Here is a 22,429-nt window from a genome sequence, read left to right as displayed (position 1 = left end):
TAATCTGTCTCGTGCAAGCCATGAAGCTGGGGTCTGGTGGCTCAAGCGCAACTCACCGGTGCCGCTGTAATCACGGTTGTTCCTTCCTCAGCGGCCCGGTCCAAGCCTCATGGTTCCGATCTTTGTCCGATGGCAAAGCCTGAGCGGCGTCGTGTCAACCAATCGGTAAAACAGGGAGAGTCGAGTGATAGACAATCACGGCCTGTGGAATTGATTGCCATCGTGCCAGATATGAGGATTTTACTCTGGACGCTGATCAGGTTGGATCCGTGCTCAGTTGTCGGCATGACGAAGGCACCTGTCTGGGATGAGCACATCAGATTGTATGTCTCAGAAGCCACCAGAGTATTATTGGAGTCGAACGGATTTGAGGCGGAACCCCCTCCGCTCCAGCGGCACCCTTCTCGCCAGTTGCCTGAATAGGCAAGTCAGCAGGATACTGATGTTTTTTTTTTTTTTTTTTTTCTAAGCCATTCTTCCAACACCTGAAATGTCTAGTTCTCTCTACATATTGTTCACCTTCAAACGTCCTATTCCACCGATTATGTTACACTTATTGGGTATCCTCTACGGAGAAGCGATTACTGTAGTAGTAAAACCTGATGGACGATATAGTATGGTGGTACGGATTCTTTGGCATGGTACTTGGGAGTGCCACGGTAGTACTCCGCCTGACAATGTTAATATTTGTTGCAAATGTAGTCACATGATTTGCCAATCTACTTCTTTAGGCTTAGAGGGTGTCACGCCGCGCAAAAGGGGGGTGTCAGTGTTATCACTGCCCTGACAGCGGATGCGAAATTGCTCTCACCTCATCCCCCGTAGGACTGGTTCCTTGCCACGCTCTATCCTCGATATAATTAAATTAATGTGCTCATACACAGATTGCTGCCGGTAGTGTAGCCCAATGACACCAGCTACAACTTCTCGATCACGCCAAACATGCGCCCCTTTGCTCTGTTGCCTAAAACATGAAGGAGGGAGATATCTTCTCACGGAATTGTACAGGGAGATCTGCACGGCTTCTCTCCACCTGCCATCGACTTGACTCACTCCACTACCTGCACATGCGCAACCATCTTCCTCTTCCGTGGTTGGTGTGCGTGACCGCTTCCCCTGCGAAGCAATGGCTATCTCTGACCCTGGGGTTTCGTCACACCGAACAGGAAGCTTGTCCGGGCCCACAGGGCTGTATATGAAGAAATGGGAGATATTCAACCCCAGTATACCCCTGCCAGGCGTTACATCGTCTGTACTTTGAGATAGATGAGGCATAAAATCGGGGGATATGGCTCTTTATTTCGGTGAATTCGATGACGTATGTATCCATCTGCATCCCATCTACTCTTCTTCAACGATGACCGGAGTCCGAGATACGGTGTTTGTCTGGCACTGTCATGGAATCCGGAGATGGGCGTAAAAGATGCCGAGTCCCTGCCGTCCTATATCTGGTTCGCATTCATATATAACGGGCTCGAAAGCCGTCCCTGTGTCGATTCGAGTGCAATTCGCTTCATATGGTCCGGCGGTGTTCAGCTGGATTCCAAAATGCTCAACCCAGCAGAATACGACTTCTCCAATCGGACTGAGGCCGCTCAGTTCTTGGATCAGTTGCTCAAGGGCAGGGTCTTTCATGAGCAATTTGTTCCTCGTTTGCACGGCTTCTGGTATGCTGTGATCATCGTCGTATGCATTGCTGGGATATGGCAGCTTCTTTGGCGTTTCCATCTAAGGTCTAGGTCCGTGGATGTGGCACCCTCCAACTCGATCAAAGCTAACATCTTATCCAAGGCGACTTCAAGCAGGGCGAGCATTGTCGCCATCCTCACAAATTGTGTCTCGAGTCTACAAACTGGCCCTGAGCGCCACGCGAAAGGTTGTATACCCGCAGTGGTCACCCGTGTCGACTACTTCATGGTTCATCGTACCCCCCCTTGGGACCACCGGGTTCATCCTCAGTTACTTCCTGTTCTTGCTCCTCCTTCTCTTCGTGGACATTCAAGTGACCGGGCCAACCTGGTATACCAATGCTAGTGTTCGCGCCGCATTTTTGGCGACAATTCAGATTCCCCTGCTGCTCTCCCTGGTGGGCAAAAACAACATCGTTAGCCTCATGACTGGAATATCATACGAGAGGTTGAATATATACCATCGGTGGGTTGCTCGAGGATGTTTTCTCATGGCGACCTTGCACTTTGCCCTTCTGGGAGGCGTATGGAGTCAATTTTCCGGCCTGACGGCTCTGGCGTGGGATACGAACAAGCTCTTCAGGTCCGGGATCGTGCCCTACGTGTTTCTTGCTTGGATGAATATCTCCAGCGTACTACCCCTCCGTGACTGGTGCTACGAATTCTTCCTCTTTCAACATGTTCTCACATTCTTTGGCTTTATCATCACCGTCGCCATTCATATCCCCAAAGGTCCTCAGGATGCTTTCCATTACATCTATGTGGGCATCGCCCTATACCTGGGCGAGCGGCTGATCTCGGGCATCCGATTCGCCTATCACAACAGCCGGCTAAGCCACGCCACTCTGGAGCCTCTTCCGGGTTCTACAACTCGCATCCGTGTCTCCAATTGCCGCATCAAGTCCTGGACTCCCGGAGCTCACGCACTCATCTCCCTTCCGACTTTGAAAATTGGCCAGTCCCACCCGGCCACTATTCTCTCCACACCGACCTCTCACAATGGCGACATCGTGTTCCTTCTTCGCGCCTACCGCGGCTTTACTATGCACCTCCACGAGGCGGCAAAAGCCGCACCCCGCACCATCCATGCGGAAGAGCCTGAAAAGCAACTTTCGGCACAGCTAGTCTCCTATCGGGCCTTGATCAACGGTCCGTATGCGGCTTCGCATGCGGATTTCGGCAGCTTTGACACTGTCTATCTTGTCGCCGGTGCCGCCGGTGTCACCTTCACCTTGTCGATTCTTCTGGATCTCGCGCACCGGGCGGCGTCGGCCCAGGAGCGTGAGCGTCTTCCCCTGCGCCGGATTGAATTCGTCTGGATGGTCCGGAAGGAGACTTGGCTCAGCTGGATCTCCGATGAGCTCTCCTCCGCTGCGCGATGCTTTGCCAGCGCGGGAATCACCTTCGCCGCTCATATCTATGTTACATCGGAGGTCTCCTTCGCTTCCTCCTCTACAGTGGACGTGCCGGTAGATGATGAAAATCGCGGCGAGGCAGACGATGGGGAGAGCTCGACAAGCCCTGAGATGGTTAAGCCGAAGGTGTCTCCGTCCTGGACGCTTCATCCCGGTCGACCAGACTGGCGCACGATCTTGCCCGCGGGATTAGCAGAGGGTGCAGGAGAAAGTGCGGTGGGTGTCTGTGGTCCGCTGAATTTGTCCATGGCGATCCGCAATCAAGTGGCGTCAATGGGTGGGCAGATCTATCTGCATGTGGAGAGCTTTTCATGATAATTTCGAGCCCTGAGTTGCTCTGATGATGATAAATGATGTTACGTATTATAAGGCGCAGCAATGTTTGTTTGGTGATCTGTACTGCAGGCAATACCTTTTCTGTTGACAAATCGCTATGCACTTTCGTTTTTTTCCCCTCTTTTTTTTTAGATATGGATCGCCCTTTATACATATTCAACTACTGGACAAATTCCTAGTTCTTCCAGCTCAGGCTGAAGACCTGATCACCTCCTCTCGAACAGGCGATCTCGACCTCCTCACTCTTCACACTCTCGGGAATCACCTCTCCCTTCCTCTCCAGCACGATGCGGTTCTTCGTCTGCGGCAGCTTGTAGAAGTTGCGTCCATATACGCTCAGGAAATTCTCCAGCTTCTCCTGCGTGATGTCATCATTTGTGATGACACCGCGCTCAACTCCCTCCTCCAGCGCCAGCAGGACGTACTGGACGACGAAGGGCTGAGTAAAGACACCAGCAGGGGGCTTGGCGGTCCCATCGGCACCGCCCTGCTTGGCTGCCCGGGGATGGGGAGCGCTGTCGCTTCCACTGATTCGGGTCAGGCTGTGATTCACAAACTAATCTGGGCTTTACTTACAAGAAGAACTTGGACTCGCCGCTGCAGACGGCGCGGATCAGGGCATCCCGGTCCTTGGAGGTCTTGGGAAGGGGCTTGCAGAACGCCAAGGGGTTCGAACAGCTGTGGTGGGTGAGATACAGATGGTGAGCGGTGATGGTGGCTGCCCCTTGTTAGTACAATTCACGCGCAAAGACGCGATCATGGCTGCATACCTGCAACGGAATCAGTGCAGGAGCGGACGGCCTCTAGGGCTGCCTCAGTGCTGCAGTGCTCGAGAATGATGCGCAGCTTGGGGAACTTCTCGTTGAGCATCTTCAGCGTGGGCAGGAACTTCTCCTCGGCGTTCATATCGTTGACGTCCGACTGGGCGGAGCCGGGGACCTCGCCGTGGAGGTTGAGCACCATATCGAGCTTCTCCATCTCAGCGAGGACGGGGAAGAAGTCCTCGAAGTTGGTGACACCGGCAGCAGAGTTAGTGGTGACACCTGACCCGTCAGCGAATCTGCTTCTTTACCGATATCATCGGCTTCACTTACCCTGGGGATACACCTTGACACCGGTGATACCAGCAGCGGCAGCCTCTCTGATGGTCTCGGGGGTGACAAAGCCGTGCAGTGAAAGTTAGCAGCAGGATTCATCTAGAGAATCTAGGGAATACCTATATTCAAGTAGAGCGACATCAAATAGTTCACATTCGGGTCAATCGCCTCCAGTTGAGCCTTGTACTCGGAAGCCTGCGCCACACTAGTAACGGGAGGGACCAGGTTGGGCTATTTCGTATACGATTAGAGAACTGTATTTGTTTGAAACCAGAACCGACTTCACTGACCATGACAAAGACAGTGTCAACACCACCCTTGCGAATCTGAGGCACAACCAATTCCATCATCTTGCCTTGACGGAGATGGACATGCATGTCGGCAGCTGCCGGCAGCTCCAGACGGGTGGTCTCCTTGAGGTTCATCTTGTCCAGGAGTCTGGCAGAGAAGATGGTTCTTGTGGCAGCTGTGTTGAGTCGGAATGATCCTTGTACAGGAATGAATGCCCGTCGGAAGGCCTGCATGATACTTCTTCCCCGTCTGCCCGATTCCTCCAGCCAACGAAGAATCCCGCCCTGTGTGTCTCACGTGATGCCCCGGGGTTGCCCCTCCGTGGGGCTTTTTTTTCTTTTCTTTTCTTCCAGCCGCGGGACCATGCAGATATGGTCGAGGTCTATGTCACATAGAGTCTATTTGCTGGGCTAAATCCCTATAGTACCAATCACAGTCCTAATTATCTATTTTCTGAAGTGTATGGTATGGATTTCTTTCTCAGCATAAACACCGGACGTCTGGTGCAACTCAGGTCACGTGCAATATGGAGCTTATCGTGACCTTATCGTCACATGACCAGTCCTCCGGCAGACACGTCTTGATGCCTGATGGTTGCCTTCACCCCTCTCCAGCTTCTCTGCGATTGCTTTGCCGACAGGCATTATTAGAGAGCTATAGTTATAAGGCTGTCATCTCGATGAATGCTAGGAAAGAATGAAGAGACGATTTATATATCACCATCATCATTTACGATCCATTGGTGCGGAACACATGTCCGAAGATGCACCTCGTTTACCTCTCCTGATCATTATACTTATGACAATTCAAAAAGTTGAGCATGAGAGCTAAAATGGGGGGATTTTCCCCCTAAAGTGTCTTCGCAATGAATGCTAGGAAAGAATGAAAAAAAAAAAAAAAAAAAAAAAGTGTCGACTATGCGGAGTTCTCGACTGCGTCCAAGAGGAGTATAACTCGGCGCGTTTTGCCTCAACTGATCCCATGGTGATGTGAGATTTCTTACGTCAGGACTGCGCAGTGTGCGAGATTGCTCCTCTAGAGGGTCTCGTCACTCATTTTCCAGCCGAAAGCACTATCGTCCACATTCAGTTCTTCCCCATACACCCCTGCAGGACCCCAACGCATTCCAACAGCTCCGTCAGCAACCTCTATGGGCTTTGCCCTTCAGTCGACCGTGCAGTAAGTCACTTCCTTAGTATGAGGATAGCCATTACCGGCGCACGCGGAAACGTCGGACGCGTTCTGGTCCGAGCGTGTTCCGATGCAGGACACCATTTAGTTCAGATTAACCGCACCGAACAAGGCCCAAGTAACGTCTCCAACACCGAGATGCGCACGGCTGATGTCGCCCAGAGCTACCAGCAGACTCTCCATGCATTTCGGGGCTGTGATGCAGTGATCCATCTTGCCTCTATCCCGAATCCCATCGACAAGGAAGACCATCTGGTCCACAATAATAATGTGAACTCGGCTTTTAATGGCTTTCGGGCAGCCGCAGAGCTAGGGATTAAGCGAGTCTGCTATGCCTCGTCTGTGAATGCGATCGGCTTGGCCTTTTCCAATCAACCCCTACATTTTGCATACTTTCCGCTCGACGAGGAGTCACCACGGCATCCGACCGACTCATACGCACTCGCAAAACACGAAGCCGAGATCCAAGCCCTGGCCTTTGCGGAATGGTATCCCGGGATGAAGATTGCCTGTCTCCGGATTCACCAGGTGTCCCCGCGAAGCCAGGTCCAGGAAGCTCACAAGACCGATTGGTCGAATTCGGCGGTTAAACAGCTTTGGGGATGGGTGAATCCGAACGCTGTGGCGCGAGCCTGCCTGTTAAGCGTGGAAAAATGTGACAACTGGGAGGGCTGCGAGGTTTTCAATATCACGGCACCAACCACCACACAGGAGATGTCTTCGGCAGAGCTGGCCAAGAAGTATTATCCGAACGCCGAAATCCGGGGGGACATGTCGGGGCATCAGTCCTTTTGGACGACGGATAAAGCAGAGCGAATCTTGGGATGGGTGCATTACGAAACGGAATAACTGGCGATGTGTAAGAACTATATTTGTTTAGATGGAGTAGACAGATCAATTTCGTATGCTAGAGTCATGCCAAATAGGCTGTCAGTATCAATTATGAGTGGCAGGTGTCTCTGATATTAGCGACTCTTAACGTCGTATGGGCACTGGGGACAACCAATTGTCCGTAGAATTATTGTAGGTAGATATAGGCTATATTATTTCCTGGGTCGTGCAAGCCACCGATGCTTATCCTCCTGGATCCAACAGAGATCCATGGATCTAGTTGGTGCTGGACTGGATATCTCGGTTGTGTTTGACTCGGCCTAATCTCCAACAATGGCCTTGTCGAAGCAAATTCAAATTCGGTTAAATACATTCAGCCGAAGAGTGATCGACAGCAAGATATGTCTCTGAATGAATCAACCGACTGGACAAGCGCGACCAGGCAGATCTCCACCATGACGCAGTTAGGTCTTGCCGAGTTCTTCTGTCCAGCGGCTTTGATTTGTCCGTGATTACCCATTCTCCCCATATTCTAACATTCTGGCCAAGTGTGCCCCGGACTCTCCACATTATCGGCTTGGACGTGGAAGGGCCGAGCATGCCTCACCCCGGAGTCTGGGTGGGACACGGCGTGGAGAACTGGAGAAGGCGAGGACTCGGTATATAAAGTGAGCCTGTTGTGCGCGATGGCTGTTTCGAAATCGGTCAGGCCAGTGGTCACTCACCTTCGACGCCATGTATCGCATCTCGAATATCTATGGTATTGTCATCCCGTTCTATCAGATTGGCTGCAATGAGGCTTATGAGGTTTAGTGCTCGCCGCATTTGGCACCATTGGAGGTGCCCTCTTTGGCTTCGATGTCAGGTAATTGCATTCCGGGAGTGATTCCTACTTCGCATGCATGTACTGATACCTGTCATAACAGTTCCATGAGTGCATGGATCGGAACTACTCAGTATCTCGACTACTTCAACTTCCCCGACTCGAACCTACAGGGAGGCGTATGTTTCTCGTGAGCCAATTAAGAAACGAATTGCTGACCGAATAGATCACGGCCTCCATGTCTGCCGGTTCCTTTGTCGGTGCCATCGCTGCCGGCTTTCTCTCCGATCAGATCGGTCGTCGTCTGTCACTGATGGTGGCGTCAATCATTTGGATCATCGGAGCCGTTATTCAATGTAGCGCGCAAAATGTGACACACTTGGTGGCCGGTCGTGTCATCAGTGGGCTTTCCGGTATGTCCTCTGTCTTACTAGCCCATAGACTTCACTGACAGGGCAATCATCAGTTGGTATTACCTCCTCCCAGGTCTGCGTCTATCTTGCCGAACTGGCTCCGGCCCGTATTCGTGGTCGGATTGTTGGTATCCAACAATGGGCCATTGAATGGGGTATTCTTATCATGTATCTAATCTCCTACGGCTGCTCCGAGGGGGTGAAATCCCCTGCCGCATTCCGCATCGCCTGGGGAGTCCAAGCTGTTCCCGCTCTCGTCCTGGCCGTAGCACTACTTTTCTTCCCTGAGTCGCCCCGGTGGCTCGCCAGCAAAGAACGCTGGGAGGAGAGTCTTGACACTCTAGCATTGCTGCACGGAAATGGCAATCGCGATCATCCGGAAGTACAGGCCGAATGGGAAGAGGTTCAAGAAGCCGTCAGGATGGCACAAGAGGCCAAGAATGTCTCTTTCTTCGCCTTGTTTGGACCTCGTGTGTGGAAGCGCACCATGTGTGGCGTCAGCGTACAGGTGTGGCAGCAGCTTCTTGGGGGCAACGTCGCGATGTACTATGTGGTGTACATCTTCCAGATGGCCAACATGGTATTTAATCCTCCTAATTAGTCGCTGAATTGTCAGCTAACAAGCAGCAGCCTGGTGACACTGTTCTCTACTCTTCCGCTATCCAATATGTCATCTTCCTCGTCACGACCGGCTTCATCCTCCCCTACATTGATCGCATTGGCCGCCGACTGCTTCTGCTATCTGGCTCCATCATTTGCATGGCGCTGCATTTTGCAATTGCCGGAATCATGGCCACCTATGGTCATCCCGTAGACGAGATTGACGGTAACAAAAACCTGCGCTGGGAGATCGATGGCACGGCCGGAAAGGGTGTCATTGCCTGCTCTTATATCTTTGTGGGAGTCTACGGTTTAACCTGGGTAGGGATTCCCCAGAATCTCCCCCAGATACATTGGCTAACCTGTTCAGGCGCCCACGGCGTGGATCTATGCGTCTGAGGTTTTCCCTCTCAAATACCGCGCCAAAGGAGTCGGTCTTTCTGCTGCAGGCAACTGGATCTTCAACTTTGCGCTCGCTTACTTCGTCGCACCTGCCTTCACTAACATCAAGTGGAAGACATACATCATCTTCGGCGTCTTCTGCACCGCCATGACCTTCCATGTGTTTTTCATGTACCCGGAGACGTCCCGCCGATCACTCGAGGAAATCGATATGATGTTCGACTCCAATGTGAAAGCGTGGCAATCACACAAGGTGCATGATAAGTTTGGCGAGGAAATTGAAAAACATCGCCAACAGAGTGTGGCCGAGGCTGAGAAGCCAGCCAACACTGCTGTGCATGCAGAAGTGGTTTGAATACGCGATTTATTTTGCCCTCAATGCACCAGTGCTTACTGCCTAGTTAGTGTATACAGAGTACATAAGACTAATACCTTGGGACCGCTCGAATAGAATGGATTTATGTATGACACGCAAAAATTCGGGGTTTGGAGATGATCATTAATCAAAGGACATAATTCGGCCACACGGTCGATACAGCTACTAAATGAGTAGACCACTTGCCTTTCAAGGGCTGGATCACATCCTCAGCGACTCTCACTTACTACCAGTTCCAAAGCCACCGTTTTAAACTTACTAACAATTGAGCAGATCGTACCCGAATAGGCCAATCTATCACATCTCACCTGCAGGGGCTTTGGTAGTTCAAGGACACGAGCCCCATTTTCCCAATCAGGAACGTTGCCTTCATGAAGCTAAGAAGAATTAAGCCGAAACTATGCAACATATTGCTGGTTATTTACTGATGTTACAGCTCCATTGTCTTGTCTAGGGTGAACATCTTTACTGCCCGCTCGGGGTTTGAAGGAAGATCAATACCGTGTATAAAGGCTACTCCTTATCCAGAATCGAAGCAATATGGTCATCAATCACAGTATATTCGACCGACTCTGTGATGCATTCGTTGGCAACTGCTGCAGTTCTTTTTGCGGCGCTTGCGTCTGCATATCAAGTTCCAACCAACCTACAGCAGATATACAACAATCATAAGGTCAAATGTTTCTCTATTCCTACTATAGATTACTAACGCCCAGCAGAGCGGGACATGCCAGAATACACTTCAAGGGGGGTTTGCCGATGGGGTCAGTGGTTCTACTACCTTTGCCTATTGCGGCGACATACAGGGTGCTATCTTCCTGCATAGCTCCAGTAATGGCGGTCGGTACGATAACATGGACATCGACTGTGACGGAGCAAATAACAGTGCGGGTGGCTGTGCCAACGATCCGTCTGGCCAGGGACAGACGGCTTTTATGGACACTGTGAGCCAGTATGGCATCTCAGATCTCGACGCGAACATCCATCCCTATGTGGTGTTTGGCAATTCGGGCAGTTCGCCAAGTTTTGATCCCCAGCAGTACGGTATGGAGCCGCTGAGTGTGATGGCAGTGGTTTGCAACAATCAATTGGTGAGTCCAATCTTGATCTTGTAAGGATATCTCTGACTTGTCTAGTTCTATGGCGTCTGGGGCGATACTAATGGGGGCATCGCCACTGGTGAAGCTTCCATTTCGCTAGCGAAACTGTGCTTCCCCAACGACGGCATTACTGGTGACAACGGTCATGGGGAGCACAATGTACTCTATATTGGTTTCGTCGGCCAGGACGCTGTTCCCGGGGCCAATGCGGCTTGGCAGGCGGGCGACACCAACACCTTTGAGGGGAGCATTAAAGAATTAGGAGATCGCCTTGTGGCAAGGCTCAGTGGCTAATCAGATGGTATCGTCGCTTGCCATAGGATCACCAATTAATATGCAAGTATATAGTCATACATCAGGCGTCAGCCCCCTTGGGGCGGACATCAACATCCAAACGTACCACCTGCAATCCCAGTTTCTCCATCCTCTCCTGATCAAACATCCCAGGAAGATCAAATACAACTTTGGGGGGCTCCATTTGCTTTGCAGCCACCTTCCAGTCCACCCGATCCTCCGCGAATTGCTCCCAAGCTGTGTGCAGGACAAGTGCACTGCATCCAGCACACGCCGAATCCAAATTCTCCACGACGGTGACAGCATCCAGGTGACCACTCACCAAGCCAAGTGCCCTCTCGATCTGATCTTTTGGAACATGAGGGTCGTAGATGGTCACTTTGACTCCATTCCGTGTTAAATGCCGTATCAAATGCACGGCGGTCGTATTTCGAACTTCGATGGTGTTCCACTTGCTAGCAAATCCCAGCACGGCCACATCTCTCTGCTCCGTCTCAACCGGCAACTTATCAAGAATGCTCTGAGCAATGCGCCGTATCTGATAGTTGTTCATCTTCAGCACTGCCGTCCAGTATTCTGCAACTTCTGGCAATCCGAGTTCTCTAGCCAGGTACACCAAACATCCCACGTCTCGTTGTATGCTGGATCCACTCGTTTCCAAGCGGGTCAACGGGTTTGATCCCACAATCCGCGCCACATGAGTGATGTTTGCGTTTGTAGACTCGCAAATAACACTCATTGACTGCATATTGCTCATCTTTTGAGCCAACACCGCAGCGGCGGCAATCTTACCCAGTTCTGATGACCATGCATCCATGGTGATGATGCGGTCGTCCGGCACCCAGGCATACAATCGCTTCAGGGCAGTCAAGGCCGCGGGTGACATATCTTCAGAGAAAATATGGCCAATGATCAGGCGCCTAGGATAGAGCAGATTTTGGACTGCGGTGCCGGGAACCAGGAACTCGGGATTGGAGAGGACGTCGAAGGAGGCCGATGGAGAGGCTGTTTTCCTCAGCTGTAGGGTTAGCTGTTTGTTCATTCTTCGAATGACAGAAACTTACTATCTTCTTGATCCGTTGAACGATTCCGTACGGCCCAGTGCCTCGATGCACAATGATCTTGTGGCCAGTAGATACTTGGGCGATGGTCCGAACAGCGGCTTGGAGGTTGCTCAGGTCCAGGCCGGGAGCATCATCAGAGGTCTAAAAGTTAGCAAAATCATGATCAAACTTCGTGGGCAGTAATCTTACCCCATCGAGAGGCGGATCCAGGCAGAGAAAGATCAGGTCCGATGCTACTATACCGGCGTGGATGTCGGTGGAGAATGTAATGTTGCGCAGCTTTCGCACTCGTCGTTGCTGTACTTCAGGCGAACCATTCGTCTCTGCGGGGGAATCATTTCGTCTTGACGGTTCAGTTGAAGCATCTGGTCTCTTATTATCGAAAACAAGGTCGTCCAGCCCTGGTTCCAGGACCGGCAGCCGGTCCGAATTCCAGGCCGCAATGAGCCGAGACTCGCCATCAACTATATGAAACTGTACATGGGGGTTCTGTGAAGCGAGGATAATGCCAGTCAATGCCCCTACTAGTGTTAGATATGCTACATCCCGAGTGTCTTTAAAAACGCACCGACATGCCCAGCACCGACAATACAAGCGTTTCGGACATTCTCAATCTTCTCATCGCGTACAGATAGTGGGTCATCTCCTACACTCTCTGAATATGTGCGACCCGAAACGATCACCTTGGGGCTCTCTCTGTCCTGGATGGTTTTGCGTCGACGGCGGGAAATCAGCAGCGTTAGACCCGCCAGAAATACCAGAAAGGGCAGAAAGGGCATCATGCTATAAAACTGATCATTGCACTGTTTACTCTTTGGACTTGAAGGCGACTGAAGGATCGCGAAATGATAAAGCCAGGACGGTCAAGAGTGGATTAAGGATGCCTGCTCGGTCCGTCGAAAGAGCGGTCTACTCAGCCACTGCTGCTGTTAGGTCGTGCATGAACTGGTTTTGATGGCTCTATTTTTGATCCCCAAAGCAGCCCGACTGACACTGCATCATTTTTTCCCTTGTGTTGATTGGTTCTCAAGGTCGGATTGTCCACGTTTCCCATGTCTACGTGTCTAGGTAGTTCCCGGTAGTTGAAAGACCATCTGTCTCTCGACAGCACACCAGAAATTTTCGATCAATAGAAGAATGACAGAGAGTTGATATCCTTTTGGCTCTTCATACTGTTTATATTCCTAAGTCACTAACTCAGACTGGGCGACTCCCGTGGAGTCCGAGTACTCCATTAGTGGCCGTTGTGCCAGTTGCCGAGGACATTCGCTCTCTGATTTGCCATGCTCCCTGCAAGATAGACCTTCAACCCACCCAATCATGGTGTATCTAGGGCGGCATAATGATTCAAGCCTCACTTCTCCCGTGAAACCGAGTGCCGCCTTCGAGGGGGGCTTACTACCCCTCCCTGTGCTGGGACGCACAGCCATCTGACACCGAATCATACAAGCTCCGATGATTCTACCAACAAGTTGAAGATCCCCGATCGAACGACCAAAGGACTAAAGATCGAAGTATATAATGACCGGCTCCACCCTTCCCCGAATTGCTTGTTTCCATGGCGGAGGCTCCAACGCCGCCATCTACAAGTTCCAATGCGAACAGCTCGCCCACCTGCTCAAAAACGAGTTCCAGTTCGTCTTTTTCAACGGTCCTTTCGAGCGTGGTCCCGGTCCAGGTGTCCTACCGGTGTTTGTCAACTACGCGCCGTTCAAGTCGTGGTTTACACAGGATGATCAGGGTGTTGACCGAGCCGACGGCAGCGGCTTCGATGAAGCGCGCACCGATGGGATAGAGCGGGTATGGCGGATGATGGAGGACGCAGGTCCTGGTGGCGAATGGGTTGCGGTGATGGGATTCAGCCAAGGGTCAAGGATGGCAGGAGGGTTGTTACTGGATCAGCAGCGCAGAGAAAGACTAAAGATCCCAAAGAAGACGGATATCGAGTTGAAGTTCGGCGTGCTGTGCATGGGAGGGGGCGCACCGATGGAGTCGGATGCGGTCGAAGGTGTGTCATCATGCTTGTCCTTGATATTGATATGATCTGGAATCGCTGATACCTGTGGATATGATAGACATACCAGAATCGCCCATCGAGCGCATTAGCTTACCTACACTACACGTCCATGGACTCAAAGATCCGTTTCTCTCGTTGGGTCAGCGGCAGCTAGAAACTCATTATGATCCCACCACCGCGACACTCTACCAAGTGGATTACCATCATGCGATGCCGTGGGTGCGAGAGGAAGTGCAGCAGCTGGCAAAACACATTCGAACTATTCATAAGGACACTACAAGTCCGTGAAACGTCACTTTGGGAAAGCGCGGCTGAAAAAACATCATCTGAGGTTAACTATGAGTACCTGCGCGGTCATCTTGGGTAGAGGCGCTAGGAAAAATCCGTCTTCATATAAAATCCGTTTCATTGAACCTTCTTCCTCATACGATATATACCAACTACATGAACACATTTGACCCTAAAGCGGAACAGTTCATATAGCCACCAGGGCTAAAAAGAAGATAATCTCCCTCAAACACTGAGGAGAGACACCACCTTGTGCCATGCCGAGTCAAAGGCCTGGTATGTGTCTAGATTGCTGATATAGGTCTGGCTGGAGATGGCGCGCAGCTGGGTTAGGACTGTCGAAATATCTACGTCGCTAGGGACATCATAGACCATGGATGCAAAGCGACTGAGATCCTGCCCGAGGATGCTTTGAAACACGTCCGAGGACCAGGCCTGTTGAAACTCGCTATAAGGCGATTCAAAAATGACAGTCGAGTCCGGGATTTCAAGGTAGGCAGCATCAGGGACAGCCCCGGGATTCGTAATCACCTATGCAAGGTCAGAAGAAGGAAAATGTTGATCGTGGTTGGAAGACTCACATAATTGCTCGGCCCCAGTCCCTTCGCCTCCTTGATGTGCGAAGTGAGGTCTTTGAAATAAGTAACAGTATTTTCATGATACTTGGAGGGCGCCTCGTCTAGGAAAATCCCATGCACCGTGAACGATGTGTCTCCGCTAGCAGATGCCCATCCTGCATATGTTTCAATGTCCTTCTTCACTTCAGCAATATCGCGAGAGCCCTTGTCAGTACGGACGTAGCCAATCACCAGCGCATTGTCGTGAGCCGTGAGCTTAGGAACAGCAGCCAAGAAGTTCTCGTCAGGCAGCGCAGTCGATCCTGGGCCATTGTCCGGGTTAATGATGATGGTGAACTTGACATCGGGATTGGCCTTGATCCTATGATGGGTTAGCATGTACATACAATCTCGCTACATAAGTTCTAGTACACTTACAACTCTATCATCGGAGTCCAGGCTCCCTCCGATGGGTAAAGATAGAATGGAATGATAAGATCCCCGCTCGTCGCTCTGATTCCAGACACTTTAGGTGCATCTGGGGAGGTTGTAGGAGTAAAGGTAGGAACAATGCCCTTCGTAGGGGTTGGGTTGGTGTCTAAGTGAGAAGCTATAACTGGACTTGCTGGCAATGTACTTTCTGGCGCGTGGCTCTCATAGCCCTCTCGATTATGCCGCTTGCTAGATCCATAGGAGGGAATACATGCACTGTATCCTTGCTGTGCGAAGATCATACACATCATGACCCCAGCGAGGACACGGGAATAGTTCTCCAGGAACATGATGATTTGAAATATTGGTAAATGAATGACTGGGTCTCGTATAAAGGAGTGACAAGAAGTTAAATGAAGGAAGAATGCTTGCCAGAAGCCGATGTGTTTGAGGAATTCTCTTTCCTCAGGATGGAGCACCCTCTATATAAGCATACTCCCCCCTCAGTGTGTAGTCGGAGAATATTGAATGATCTTGGTTCAAGAAGCCCATCTCGATCTAGGTTCACATCTCCATCGGCTATCACAGATTGGATCGAGACTGGGCGCCAACATCAGTGGCATCGGTGAAGATGAAACAGCGTCAAGGCAAGGGGAAAAGACGTGATTAGCCCATGGCCAATTCGTTGGTGGTACGGTGGACATGAGATAGCCCTGTCAGCTTCATCATCGGAGGGGTTGAAAGAGAATAGTGTCATTCCGATTGGCGACTGACCAAGCCACCAACAGACACTGCATGGAACCTGTCAATGGCATGATTCCATCCACGTCTTAGTGAGGGTACCGAAAGGCAAAGCAGTGAGAGATATACAACAAAGAATCTTGATTCGAACCTTACAGTTTTCTGTGGATTTCTTAAAGTACGTAGCTGCAAGGGACATTCTCATCTGAAACATGCTTTCGATGCCCGTGGCCTCGATCTGCTGGCAAGGCCACGATGTATGGGGCCAGACAGAGTATTTATTTGTTCGTTCTCATCAAAGAGGAGAACCAACGCTCGACGGCGCTTGATGATTCAAGATCCTGTCCGTCGGAAGGGTATATCGGCAGGAATTTCGGCGCCACCGACAAGCTCCTGATCATTTTATGCAACGATGGCTTGATGCTGATGGGATACGTTATTTCAGTTCCCATTTACACGAGAGTTTCCAACCCTGCCCTCCCCTATCAATGACGAGATTGAACCGGTTTTGATTGGGAGTTCGCGTGTCTGCTGTACAAATATATATACTGATGGTCTGTCTAATGTCTACAGTGACACAGTCACTCAAACCACCGAATCGATAGAGCATAACAGCATGCAGGCTCTAGAAATATTCTTCTTGGTTGACTGTATTCAATAAATCATCACCTTGAAAGACACAATATTCATTTTGACGCTCCTTGGTGTCAGTTTGGCGTTAATCACGTGCTGCAGCGTTGGATTTATCCAATATCACATGACCGTTGCGTCTTGATGGACACTGTCTTTGTCCTTCGACTCCTTAGTCCTTGCTGATCATCGCGAAGAGCGTCTCGGTGGCTTCCTTACTCGACATATTCTCTTAACCGCGTGAGCAAATTGGATTGGTGGACTTCAGCGCACATCTATCACGCGAGTCAGAACCAGGAGGACTCCCGTGGTCGCAATACCTGTAGAGCCACCTCCAAGTCGACCAACATGACTGGTCGTACTCTAGACCAACTTCCAACAGAAGCTCTTTTAGAGATACTGAGCTATCTGGATTGTAATGATCTTGCTAGCATTGTGCGACTCAACAGACATCTCTTCCAACTTGGTATCTTGCACCTTTGGCACTGTACTCGATGGGCTTGCCTTGCACAAATTGCAGAGGGCCGCCGACACATATATAGCCGTGCAACGCGGACTCTTGACCTCGATTGGAATGCAAGAGAGAAGTACAAGGCTTTAAAAGACCTTGAATTTCCACGGTTGACCACCTTGTTTGTCTCACTTCATGATCGGACACTTGGCAACCGGGTCTCTGCAGATAGTGTCGAGGAACCTAACACCGCAACAAATGAATACATCGCTCATTTCATGGGGCCAAATGTGCGACAAATATATCTCAGCGGAAGCATTGATCCTGCCGTATTGGTATATGTGAGGACTCGTTGTTCTGATTTGCGGCTTGTCGACATATCGTCCTCAGGCGGCCATATCACCGCAGCTGATTTCCTAGGTTTTCTTGAGGATTTGCCATGTTTGGAGAATCGTTCCGTTCATGTGCGAGGAGCAGAAAACTTGATCGATTGCAGGCTTTTCAGACATCTCGCGATGAGCCATACCTTCAACATTCTCTCATTGCACATACCCTCTAGCCCAATCTTCATGGAAGCAGCCCTTCCGGAAACCCCGTTAGTTGCCTTGGAGGAGCTCGCTATTCAGATCCCCCCGGAAGCCATGTCCATGATGGCGAGGACTTGCAAATCGATTCGTAACCTCAACCTGACACTGCGTGACAACGGGGAGTACTCATATGTGGACAGCATGGAAAGCGGTTTTCTTTCTCAAATCTCGCAGCTAACACAGCTGCGCTTTCTGAAAGTCTTCGTTCCGAAACTTGTGAGGATAAAATCGGAGGATCTTTTATCCCTGAGAGCTCTCAAATACTTGAAGGACCTTAGTCTGACCGGCGCGGGGGCCCTCATGCCCCAGACTTCAGAGATGACGACTTAGAATATCTGTTCAGTGAACTGCCAGACTTGAGATATTTGACTCTCAAGCTTTACATTAGTAAATTGACCACTCTCTCGCTTGTTAGCCTGGCTACTTGTTGCCCACGGCTCGAGACATGCGGTTTTGCAGGAGTGTACAATATGCTCAAACTGAAACCTTACCCGGCGCCTCTGTTCCCAAATCTCAGGTGGCTTGAGGTTGGGTCCTTCACAAACTCCATCATCGATAGACGATATTCAAACAGGAATGCTGCTCGTGAATATGATCGGGCCATCCAACGCTCGCATACGAGCTCGTGAGTATCCTATTCTACTCAGCCCTGAGTCTGGTTCTTGCTGACTTTGAGCTTTGGAGTCGCCCCTATGATCATGCCCGGCAGATTGAGAGACACTTTCCCAAGGCTGAGGCTTGGGCCTCTAGCCAGGCAGACATCTTGATCTATCAACCGGAATTTTCGGAGAAGGAAGGTATTAAAACCATTAGGGAATGCGCAGAAACGACGAGAGAAGAAAAAGGCCGCGAAAGTGATAGCAATGCCCACTACCACCACTTAAACTTCGAAGGGGGATGATCGGGAAACAAGCTTAAATGCGTATGCTCATGCTGTCAAAGGTCTAAGATCTTAGAGCGACGATAACGGATTTCGGCGCCAAATGAATCTCAACGTCTTGATTCTACCTTCCAACGCTTAGCGAGGGTCGAAGATGAATAAGGGCGACACAAGCTATCTGTTTGCTGACGATCTCATAACAGCTTGTGGCCGTAAATGTGAACACCGGGTTGTTCGTATACATGAATGTATATATCGACCGAGTTGAGAACGGACAGGATATATCAATAGCAGTCATACATGACTTCAGCTGGCTATAACAACAAACATGAATCCCAATAGTCCGCCCAGACGACATTAGAGAAATGATCGTGGTCTCCGATCACAAGTGCTTGGTATCCCTCTATCTAGTGAACGACTTCGCTATACAATACAAAACAATAAGGAGAAAATATATACAGAGCGAAAGGCATGGGTGATGGGCGCAGTGGCCTCACCATATGAACAACGAGTGTCATTTGAACACGGCAACGGTGTCCTTTTTGCGTCGAATGGTCAGTTTGACCGTTAGTGGTGGTAGTTGGAAGCGTCCCCATCCTGTGCATGGCCACGTCAGTACTGCGCCCGGTCCATCATAGGAGGAGAGAAAGCTTACGGTGGATTTTGGGACGAGTAGCTAAAGGCTTTATCTCATATTTCAGAAATATCTCCGCGATCAGCAGCTTGAAGATGTGTGCGAAGACCCACCGGCCGGGACATTGCCGGCGCCCATGGCCGAACACCAGATACGTGTCGCTGGTGTTGGTCATAGAGTTCTGGCGTAGTTCATCGGCAGTGGCATGTTCTTTGTAGAAGCGGTAGGGATTGTATTCGTTGGGGTTGGGGTAAAGGTCGCTATCACGGTGGATGGCGTACTGGGGGATACCGATTTTGGTTCCATAGGGGAGGAAAGTGCCGTCGGGAAGAGTGGCACCTTCAGGAGCAACAACCTGGATGCACATTAGCGACCATTCCGAGATTGCAGGAAACAAGTCCGTTGTTTTACCTTGCGCGTGGGAGAGAGCAGGTTGATGCCATTGAATCGCAGACTTTCCTTGATGGCGCTCTCCAGCAGAGTGGCCTGTTCCAGCTCAGCAGCCGTCCACGAGCCGTCCGAGCCGGCGGCAATCTTGTTGATCTCGTCTTGGAGCATGTCACCGAACCCCTCATCGTTGGGGTAGCTCAGGATATCAAGCAGAGCGCTGGAGGCAGAAATGCCGCTGGTGTGCACACCGGGGAAATTGATCATGAACATTCGGTAGGCTAACCACATGGTGTCGAGTTCTACGGGCCACTTGCTGCGCAGGCCGGCTTGAATGAGCAGGTCGAGGAGGCTACCTTTCGTCTTGAGATGTTCCTTGAGCTTTTCGGAGTCATAAGCCTCTTTCTGCTCTTTGATCTTGGCATCGATGATCGGCTTCATCCGGGTATGGAAGGCATGCTCTTGGTATCGATTTACCAAACCAACGACGGGGCCGACAATCCTATTGAATTGTTAGTCACCTTGGGGTTCCAGCCAGAACTCAGAGTGCAAGACGTACGGGTGGAGGAAAGAAGGAAAAGCCTTGATCACATTGGCGCCAAAGACAATCGCGTTGGAGCAGTTGGTCATGGCATTCAGCAGGCCCGTGTCGTGGCTCTCGCCAGGCCCAATGGCCAGTACATTGATCATGCGCGCCGCCGCCTTCTCCATGGTGGAGTACAGGGGAACCTCGACCCAATTTTCCGTGTCCTCTCCCCAAATGTCTGTGAGACAGGAACGGGCCTCATCGGCGAGGGAGGTGGCGACACACTTGGATTTAAGGGTCTCGGTCAAGTCCTTGCTGACCAACTTGACGAAGAAATCATACTTCTCGGCGAAGGCCAGAGGCCAGCTCGTGTACTTGAGCTGGAAAAAGTCGACGATATGGGCCTTGAAGCTGTATTCCGACTCCTTGGCGAAGAGCACCGTGTTGGAGAATTCTTTGGGGAGAATCACTTCATCGCCCTCGTTCACACTGGGCATTACAAAGGGCTGCTTGTTCTTGGAGTACTGCCGTTGGAGATTAGCATATCTCCACTACATTCCGAGCCCGCCATGGGCAGCAGGCAGAATAGCACCAACCTTTTCATATCCCTCTTGGATGAATCCAATGGGGTTAACTCCGATGAACCGTTCTGCGGCACGCTGCAGGAATCCCTTCCGGCTTAGCACCCAGGGGATGTTCTTGGGTACCGGCGAGGTCTCAAAGAGTTTGACGATGAGACAGACGAGCATACACACCAAGGCTGTAGCAGACAAGGTGGAGACATTGAGGTTAAACAGCATGGCTGCGGTCATACTTAAAATTCCAGAAAGGGAAAGCAAAACGATAGTCTAGGAGATCACTGTAGGATGTCGATCCCGTGCAGGGTGATCGTCCGCGTGGGCGTGGGCGTGGGCCGGGGAAGGAGGGCTCAAATACCCCGGGGCAACATTGCCGTAAGGAATGTGGTGAAAGGGGGTTGAAAGAGTGACGATGAGACGAAAAGAATGAATGAAGAATGAGAGGGAGAGAGAGAGAGTGTGTGAGAAAGATGAGTCAATTCATGGCAAGCGTGGTGCCGTGGAAGGATGGTGCAACCCTTTGAGGTGCTCACCAGGGGATAGATAGATAGTGAATGAATGATGATCCGCTGGTTTATGAATCTTAGCCGAACTATTTTCTGGGCTCTGTCCAGGAATCCAGAGGGAATCTCGATTCCCAAAGCCAATCGGCACGATCAAGAAGGTGTCGCAGTTGGGTCCGTGGGTGATTAAATGGGTTCGAGACTGAGTCTGTCGACGTAAGTTGAACCATTAGTGAAGAGTTCAGTTCGGGAACAAGCGATGCCATTCCCCGGGAACGCCACGTTACATAGCGGTTGACAACCTTATCAAGTTTAAGTAGCGATGGGAGCAGTGTTCTTCTTGGAATGCCCCATTCCCGCAGTTGTTTTTTCCCCTTTCTTTCTTGGTCTGCTTTGACCCTGGTGATTCTGAAGCCCTTGAAGCCCAAGTGACCTGGGATCTTGTGATGGTGGCGACCCCCGACGATTAGGGAGACAGAAAAATGTCAGTAGTAGCTTAATAGTAGGGCCAATTTCATTTAGAACTACACCAGGGATTGTGAATTAGGTGCATGGACGGGAATAGACTGCCGGGGCTTGTATTGCGTTGTCTGCCTGCCTCCCTGGTCTCACTAGTCACTACTCTACTCTCTACTCCATAGTAGGACGTCTAGCGAGCCAGAGTTATTGAGCACAATTTTTGGGGGCTGAGAGAAAAATCAGAGAGAAAAAAAAAGAAAAAGGCGTGCATTATATGAAACCGGTTTAGGGTGAGATTTTTTCCCTCGTGTTCACGCTTTTAGCAGCTAATTATGTTGATTATGTTGAATATAATAGGAAACTACTCCGTACTCCGTAGTTCTCACTTGTCAGATAGTGTGTGTCCACTGCTGTCCACCTTTTGTCGTCGGTGGCCATTTTTCCTTGATGTTTTTCATTCCTTCCTTTCAGCTTCAGCTGCCCTAGCGATTCCACAAGCTCGGATAGCCAATTATCGTCGCTGCGATCTAATGAGACAAGCCAATCGGACTTGGAACCCGCCGGACAACCGAATGGATCCCTTCTACGGGGAGTCTTGTATCATTTGTATGGTCAAGGGTAATCACTCAGCGCCAAAAGCTCAAAGGAAGGAGAAGGCGGCGACTCGAGTAGGATGGTAGCCTGGAGGGAGTCTTATGGAGAGAGTTCGAGGCATCGTAAACTGAGCCGGTTGAGGTTTCTTCAAGATAGGCGAAATCCGAACTTCGAACTCATGTCGTTTACTGTCTCACCCTCACTACTGGGCATGGCATCTCCGACGGCTGCGTCTGATCCTCGA

The 22,429-nt window shown here is 50.7% G+C and overlaps 10 protein-coding genes across 10 annotated transcripts, besides 2 other annotated features; 6 read left to right on the top strand and 4 right to left on the bottom strand.

Annotated features, from left to right (window-relative positions):
• Window positions 1-445: 445 nt before the first annotated feature.
• Window positions 446-465: a microsatellite.
• A 945-nt stretch (window positions 466-1,410) lies between these two features.
• On the top strand, window positions 1,411-3,418 carry ACLA_044770 (ferric reductase family protein; the record flags this gene model as incomplete). The annotated part of the gene is made up of 2 exons (XM_001275182.1): window positions 1,411-1,739; window positions 1,792-3,418. 2 exons carry the CDS (start codon window positions 1,411-1,413, stop codon window positions 3,416-3,418), a joined length of 1,956 nt encoding a protein of 651 aa, XP_001275183.1.
• Window positions 3,419-3,614: 196 nt separating this feature from the next.
• ACLA_044760 (dihydroorotase) lies at window positions 3,615-4,961 on the bottom strand (the record flags this gene model as incomplete). The annotated part of the gene is made up of 6 exons (XM_001275181.1): window positions 3,615-3,966; window positions 4,016-4,157; window positions 4,210-4,482; window positions 4,534-4,578; window positions 4,656-4,767; window positions 4,827-4,961. 6 exons carry the CDS (start codon window positions 4,959-4,961, stop codon window positions 3,615-3,617), a joined length of 1,059 nt encoding a protein of 352 aa, XP_001275182.1.
• Window positions 4,962-5,712: 751 nt separating this feature from the next.
• Window positions 5,713-5,735: a microsatellite.
• A 242-nt stretch (window positions 5,736-5,977) lies between these two features.
• Window positions 5,978-6,867, top strand: ACLA_044750 (NAD-dependent epimerase/dehydratase family protein; the record flags this gene model as incomplete). The annotated part of the gene is given in 2 exon segments (XM_001275180.1): window positions 5,978-6,006; window positions 6,024-6,867. The coding sequence occupies 2 exon segments, from the start codon at window positions 5,978-5,980 to the stop codon at window positions 6,865-6,867; spliced, it is 873 nt and encodes a 290-aa protein (XP_001275181.1).
• Window positions 6,868-7,584: 717 nt separating this feature from the next.
• Window positions 7,585-9,442, top strand: ACLA_044740 (sugar porter family MFS transporter; the record flags this gene model as incomplete). Its single annotated transcript, XM_001275179.1, has 7 exons — window positions 7,585-7,609; window positions 7,663-7,714; window positions 7,776-7,851; window positions 7,899-8,085; window positions 8,139-8,665; window positions 8,716-9,006; window positions 9,056-9,442. 7 exons carry the CDS (start codon window positions 7,585-7,587, stop codon window positions 9,440-9,442), a joined length of 1,545 nt encoding a protein of 514 aa, XP_001275180.1.
• An 875-nt stretch (window positions 9,443-10,317) lies between these two features.
• ACLA_044730 (glycoside hydrolase family 75 protein) lies at window positions 10,318-10,857 on the top strand (the record flags this gene model as incomplete). Its single annotated transcript, XM_001275178.1, has 2 exons — window positions 10,318-10,554; window positions 10,600-10,857. The coding sequence occupies 2 exons, from the start codon at window positions 10,318-10,320 to the stop codon at window positions 10,855-10,857; spliced, it is 495 nt and encodes a 164-aa protein (XP_001275179.1).
• A 61-nt stretch (window positions 10,858-10,918) lies between these two features.
• Window positions 10,919-12,700, bottom strand: ugd2 (putative UDP-glucose dehydrogenase Ugd1; the record flags this gene model as incomplete). The annotated part of the gene is made up of 4 exons (XM_001275177.1): window positions 10,919-11,875; window positions 11,922-12,062; window positions 12,111-12,442; window positions 12,490-12,700. 4 exons carry the CDS (start codon window positions 12,698-12,700, stop codon window positions 10,919-10,921), a joined length of 1,641 nt encoding a protein of 546 aa, XP_001275178.1.
• A 742-nt stretch (window positions 12,701-13,442) lies between these two features.
• ACLA_044710 (uncharacterized protein) lies at window positions 13,443-14,226 on the top strand (the record flags this gene model as incomplete). Its single annotated transcript, XM_001275176.1, has 2 exons — window positions 13,443-13,929; window positions 13,997-14,226. The coding sequence occupies 2 exons, from the start codon at window positions 13,443-13,445 to the stop codon at window positions 14,224-14,226; spliced, it is 717 nt and encodes a 238-aa protein (XP_001275177.1).
• Window positions 14,227-14,451: 225 nt separating this feature from the next.
• ACLA_044700 (spherulation-specific family 4 protein) lies at window positions 14,452-15,565 on the bottom strand (the record flags this gene model as incomplete). The annotated part of the gene is made up of 3 exons (XM_001275175.1): window positions 14,452-14,757; window positions 14,808-15,165; window positions 15,222-15,565. The coding sequence occupies 3 exons, from the start codon at window positions 15,563-15,565 to the stop codon at window positions 14,452-14,454; spliced, it is 1,008 nt and encodes a 335-aa protein (XP_001275176.1).
• A 1,760-nt stretch (window positions 15,566-17,325) lies between these two features.
• Window positions 17,326-17,954, top strand: ACLA_044690 (uncharacterized protein; the record flags this gene model as incomplete). Its single annotated transcript, XM_001275174.1, has 2 exons — window positions 17,326-17,378; window positions 17,534-17,954. The coding sequence occupies 2 exons, from the start codon at window positions 17,326-17,328 to the stop codon at window positions 17,952-17,954; spliced, it is 474 nt and encodes a 157-aa protein (XP_001275175.1).
• A 1,064-nt stretch (window positions 17,955-19,018) lies between these two features.
• ACLA_044680 (cytochrome P450) lies at window positions 19,019-20,863 on the bottom strand (the record flags this gene model as incomplete). Its single annotated transcript, XM_001275173.1, has 5 exons — window positions 19,019-19,101; window positions 19,160-19,493; window positions 19,550-20,027; window positions 20,085-20,575; window positions 20,648-20,863. The coding sequence occupies 5 exons, from the start codon at window positions 20,861-20,863 to the stop codon at window positions 19,019-19,021; spliced, it is 1,602 nt and encodes a 533-aa protein (XP_001275174.1).
• Window positions 20,864-22,429: the final 1,566 nt, after the last annotated feature.

Source organism: Aspergillus clavatus, genomic scaffold, assembly GCF_000002715.2.
Source record: "Aspergillus clavatus NRRL 1 1099423829792 genomic scaffold, whole genome shotgun sequence".
NCBI classification, from domain to species: domain Eukaryota; kingdom Fungi; phylum Ascomycota; class Eurotiomycetes; order Eurotiales; family Aspergillaceae; genus Aspergillus; species Aspergillus clavatus.
The sequence above is the reverse complement of the archived record's forward strand: the minus strand, read 5'-3'. Positions and strand labels throughout refer to the sequence as shown.